This window comes from Trachymyrmex septentrionalis, unplaced genomic scaffold, assembly GCF_001594115.1.
Source record: "Trachymyrmex septentrionalis isolate Tsep2-gDNA-1 unplaced genomic scaffold, Tsep1.0 scaffold71, whole genome shotgun sequence".
Classification (NCBI taxonomy): Eukaryota; Metazoa; Arthropoda; class Insecta; order Hymenoptera; family Formicidae; genus Trachymyrmex; species Trachymyrmex septentrionalis.
The window spans coordinates 1,110,362-1,114,448 of NW_017305895.1; the positions used below are offsets into that span (position 1 = coordinate 1,110,362).

Genomic DNA, 4,087 nt, shown 5'->3' on the forward strand with positions numbered 1-4,087 from the left:
TATATATATATATATAGACTTGATATAGTAGATATTATTTAGGCCCAGTTTCACAACTTACGATTAACTCTTATAACCGAGGTTCTACTTGTTTTTTATCTCTTTCCAATTCTTAAGAATTAAAAAGAGAATAAGTTGAACCAATTAAAAGTTAACTGTGAGTTGTGAAACTGAGCCTTAATCAAATAGAATTATTTTAGATCACTTTTTCGTCACTCCAATGAAACTCCAATTAATTTAATCGATGATTAATTCAATCAACAGTAAAACTATTAGATGATTTGTTATCTCTAATGTAATCTTTCTACATAAACAAAAAATCAATAAATTTGTCCTATAAAGATCTAAACAGTTTTTTTTATACTCCAATAAAATATCTCCTTTTGATTTTATACGAAATGCCTACAATTTTATAAGAGAAAAATTTTATGCCCCTTTTAAATTTAAATTTATCTTAAAATAAGAATATATAATAATAACAAACATTTTATTAATTTTCTCCCACAAGAACGAGTAAAAATAAATAAATTTGTCTTGTAATATAAAATATTATTAATCAAGTTCCTGAAATTGGATCGAGCACAGTAGTACATATGATATACATATAGTGACCGTGTTCCAAATTTACTGCCAACACTGAAAATGCTACAAATAAAAATTGAGTAAAAAACGGGCAACTAAGAACTTTACTATACGGTAATTGGTGCAATTATATACACATATATTTCGATTGTATCTACTACATAATCTATTACATAATATACAAAACTGAACGTTTCGGCTGTATTCAAGCCATCCTCAGCAATCTCCATTCATAGTAATAATTGATCACAATCCGTTATGAACAATTGTTCATAACGTATTATAAAAGAAATCGAGTGCAGCAAGCAAGTCTCACAGATTACTATGTCTGAAGTGTATGTAACCGTCAGTTAGCTGATTAGCTAAGTGCGAGCTGAATAAAAGATAATATCATTAAAAAGACAGTTACTAAAAAGAAAGAATAACAAAATCTTATAGAGACTTACCTACTGCAAACTGTACAATATTATAAATTAAATAACATTGAAAAATCAGATAAAATTAAATTAAGTTTCTTGTAAGAATATAACGTTCGTAGTGTCAAAAGCGCGCGCGCGCAGAGTCAACTTATGTAAAAGAATATTAAAAAATAAATATTACAAGAAAGGGAACAACAATGCCAAAAGTCATCGGATCGAAAAAAAAAAACTATAAATAGGCACTTAAGTATAGTTCAATCAAAAGTATTAAAATTTTTTAATTATGTTCGTATAAGCACGGTGCAAGAACTCCGTGTCTGATTTCAAATTTAAATTATTGCCCTGCAATTTAATATTAATTTAATATTATGTAATAGATTAATAGATACAATCGAAATATATGTATATATAATCGCACCAATTACCGCGTATTAAGGCTCTTAGTTGTCTGTTTTTTTACTTAATTTTTATTTGTTTTAATATCTCAAGAGCCAATTTGAATTAGTCGCTTTTGTTTAAAATGCTACAGTTACGTACACTATAGATTTTTCAGTACTGGCAGTCAATTTTGGAACACAGCCAGTATGTACAAAAGTGGCAAGTTACCTAGGTGACAGATAAATAAGAGGGTTGTAATCGCCGCCGAATAGGTCGTTTATGTTCGACGTTGTTTGATATGGCTGAGGATATCGCAGTAAGCCTCCTCGCGCAATATTACGGAATTTCCGAAGAATCAGAAATTAAAAAATGTCCATCGATCCAGGAATGCGTGGGAAGTATAGAAAATGACTCTGATAAATTGATTGGCGAGCAATCGACCGTAGATACAAACGATGATGACACATCCAAGGAAACGGAAGTGCAGGTGCGAATTTTTTTTATTATTATTAATAAAATGGATTTATTTTTTATAAATAATAGTGACAACGTGTGTAATTATCTGTTTAAACAGGATAACAGGAGTAACAGATATTTTATTATTTCGGAAGAGCATACAAAATTAAGTTTCATAAAAAGATTTCAGAGCATAAAAAATTAGTTGTTCTTTCAATACTAATAATTGAAATATCATATTGTCGTTGCTGATATATATTTGGATAAATTGAGAAATATCTTTTAAATATAATATAATTGAAATAACTTATAAATATAATTCGACTGAATTAGATTTTATAAAAAATCTAATTCAGTAAAAATGGGTAATTCAAATTAATCAAATTAATTTAATTAAAACCTTTTTTACTTAAATCAAAATTAAAGTTTCTAAGAATTGATGCGGAACATTATTGCGAATTATGATTTATTTAATATGAAAATAGTTTACAATAATATATATTTCGACCTACAATTAAGGTCCTTTTTAATAATTAAACGTTAAAATAATAAAATAAGATTTCTATATTATAATTAGTCACAAAGTGAACTTAAAAATTGAGAATATTCATAACAAAAATAAGCTGTATTAAAAAATCCACATCATTTATTGAAAAAAATATTGCGCTAAACATGAGAATTAGAAAAGCATTACATTTGATTTTTTGTTTTTGTTACAAAATATGCACGCAAACAGTATCTTAACATTATGCATGCAGGAAAACGATATTGAAAACAAGGAGGAGAATTCCGAAATTGACACTCCAGCGAGATCCTCGCGAGCATTGAAATGGGAATCAATAGAAGACAACGAAGCAACATCGTCCGAGTTCAATATTATTTTCGAGGCAAATGCAGGGAGCAATTTATATGAAAATACATGCACTTTCTCTGGCAAAGAAATGCACGATCTTGCCGTATGCAAAACTGCCTCTACTTTAGGTAAATACAAAACGATTGTAGATCAAAATAAATTCATGTTTTAATATATGTCTTTACTGTACGAGAAGGTATGGAAGATAATGAAGAGAACGATTTGTATCTCTCGCTTAGTGAAGATGTACTGCCAGATAGTGCTTCAGACGTCTCTTCAATAGCGGGGAAAAAGAAAACTGCTATGTTCGTTCCACCTTCGACACCGCCACCAAACAGAATTCCGATATACAATGAGACTTTTGTAGATTTAACAAGCACTGGCCTTACGTCATTTCCTATTGAAATGCTTGAGAAATATCCTGCAATACAAGTACGAATGTAATATTTTTGAAATCAGAAATGTTTGTAAGATTTAGATTTAGATTTCTTCTTTTTTTCAGTGCAACGTTACTTTTATATCACATTATTTTATTTGATGTGTTGAACAGTTCATTGAATTTTAGATGCTATATCTAGAGAATAATAATCTTCTCGAGCTTCCCGAAAGACTTTTCGTTTCCCTGCAAAATTTACAATGGTTGGACGTTCGAAATAATCTATTAACAAGTTTACCTACGACCATTAAGTCGCATCCTTCGCTAGAGACCATCTTGTTGCAAGGAAATAAAATCGAAAAATTACCACTAGAACTTTGTAAGTAACTTTGCAAGTGATCAGATGTATGATAATTATTTTGTCAATTGTCTTTGATAATTGTTTTGTTAATTGTCTTTCTTTTTCTATATACTAGCTATGAATTTTCATTATAGGCCTTGTGCCGAAACTTAAAATTCTTAACGTAGCACATAATCCTATTACTACCCCTCCAAAAGATATTATAGTTCTCGGATGTTCAAGTATTCTCAGCTATCTCCGATCTGAATGGAATAAATTGCATCCGAATGAGTCCGTGACATTTGTGAAACGTAAGAATTTCAAATTTACATATCCTATTGTAATTTCATTACATTAAATCATGTATATACAAAAAGAAGAGTTTCGCTGAAATATCTAGAAATTTAATTATTAGGTGTACAAAAAAGTTCTGAGCTTTTTTTTGTAAAATTCAATCTTTATTTAAAAACAAACGAAAAAAAATGGCTTGCTGCGTAACGCCAAGCTGTTCTGCAAGCTCCTTTTCAGTTTGCGCAGAGTTTATATCCAGCAGTGCTTGCAATTCGTCCGTTTCAATCTTTTCAGGGCGTCCAGCACGCGATTCATCTTTAAGACTGAAATCTCCTTGGCGAAACTTTTGATACCACCTTTTGCATGTTGCATGACTTACAGCGTTCTCTCCA

The 4,087-nt window shown here is 30.0% G+C and overlaps 1 protein-coding gene across 2 annotated transcripts in view; it reads left to right on the forward strand.

Annotated features, from left to right (window-relative positions):
- Positions 1-1,643: 1,643 nt before the first annotated feature.
- LOC108753794 (leucine-rich repeat-containing protein 27-like) overlaps positions 1,644-4,087 on the forward strand; it is a 4,697-nt gene continuing 2,253 nt past the window's right edge. Inside the window, exons 1-6 of one of the 2 annotated variants that reach the window (XM_018495699.1) lie at positions 1,652-1,695; positions 1,765-1,866; positions 2,594-2,816; positions 2,885-3,120; positions 3,254-3,443; positions 3,560-3,715. In XM_018495699.1, the coding sequence (XP_018351201.1) occupies positions 1,678-1,695; positions 1,765-1,866; positions 2,594-2,816; positions 2,885-3,120; positions 3,254-3,443; positions 3,560-3,715 (925 nt within the window). In that variant the 5' untranslated portion in view covers positions 1,652-1,677. Of the gene's footprint in view, positions 1,867-2,593; positions 2,817-2,884; positions 3,121-3,253; positions 3,444-3,559; positions 3,716-4,087 lie in introns of both variants that reach the window. The other variant, XM_018495698.1, reaches the window with a different exon arrangement.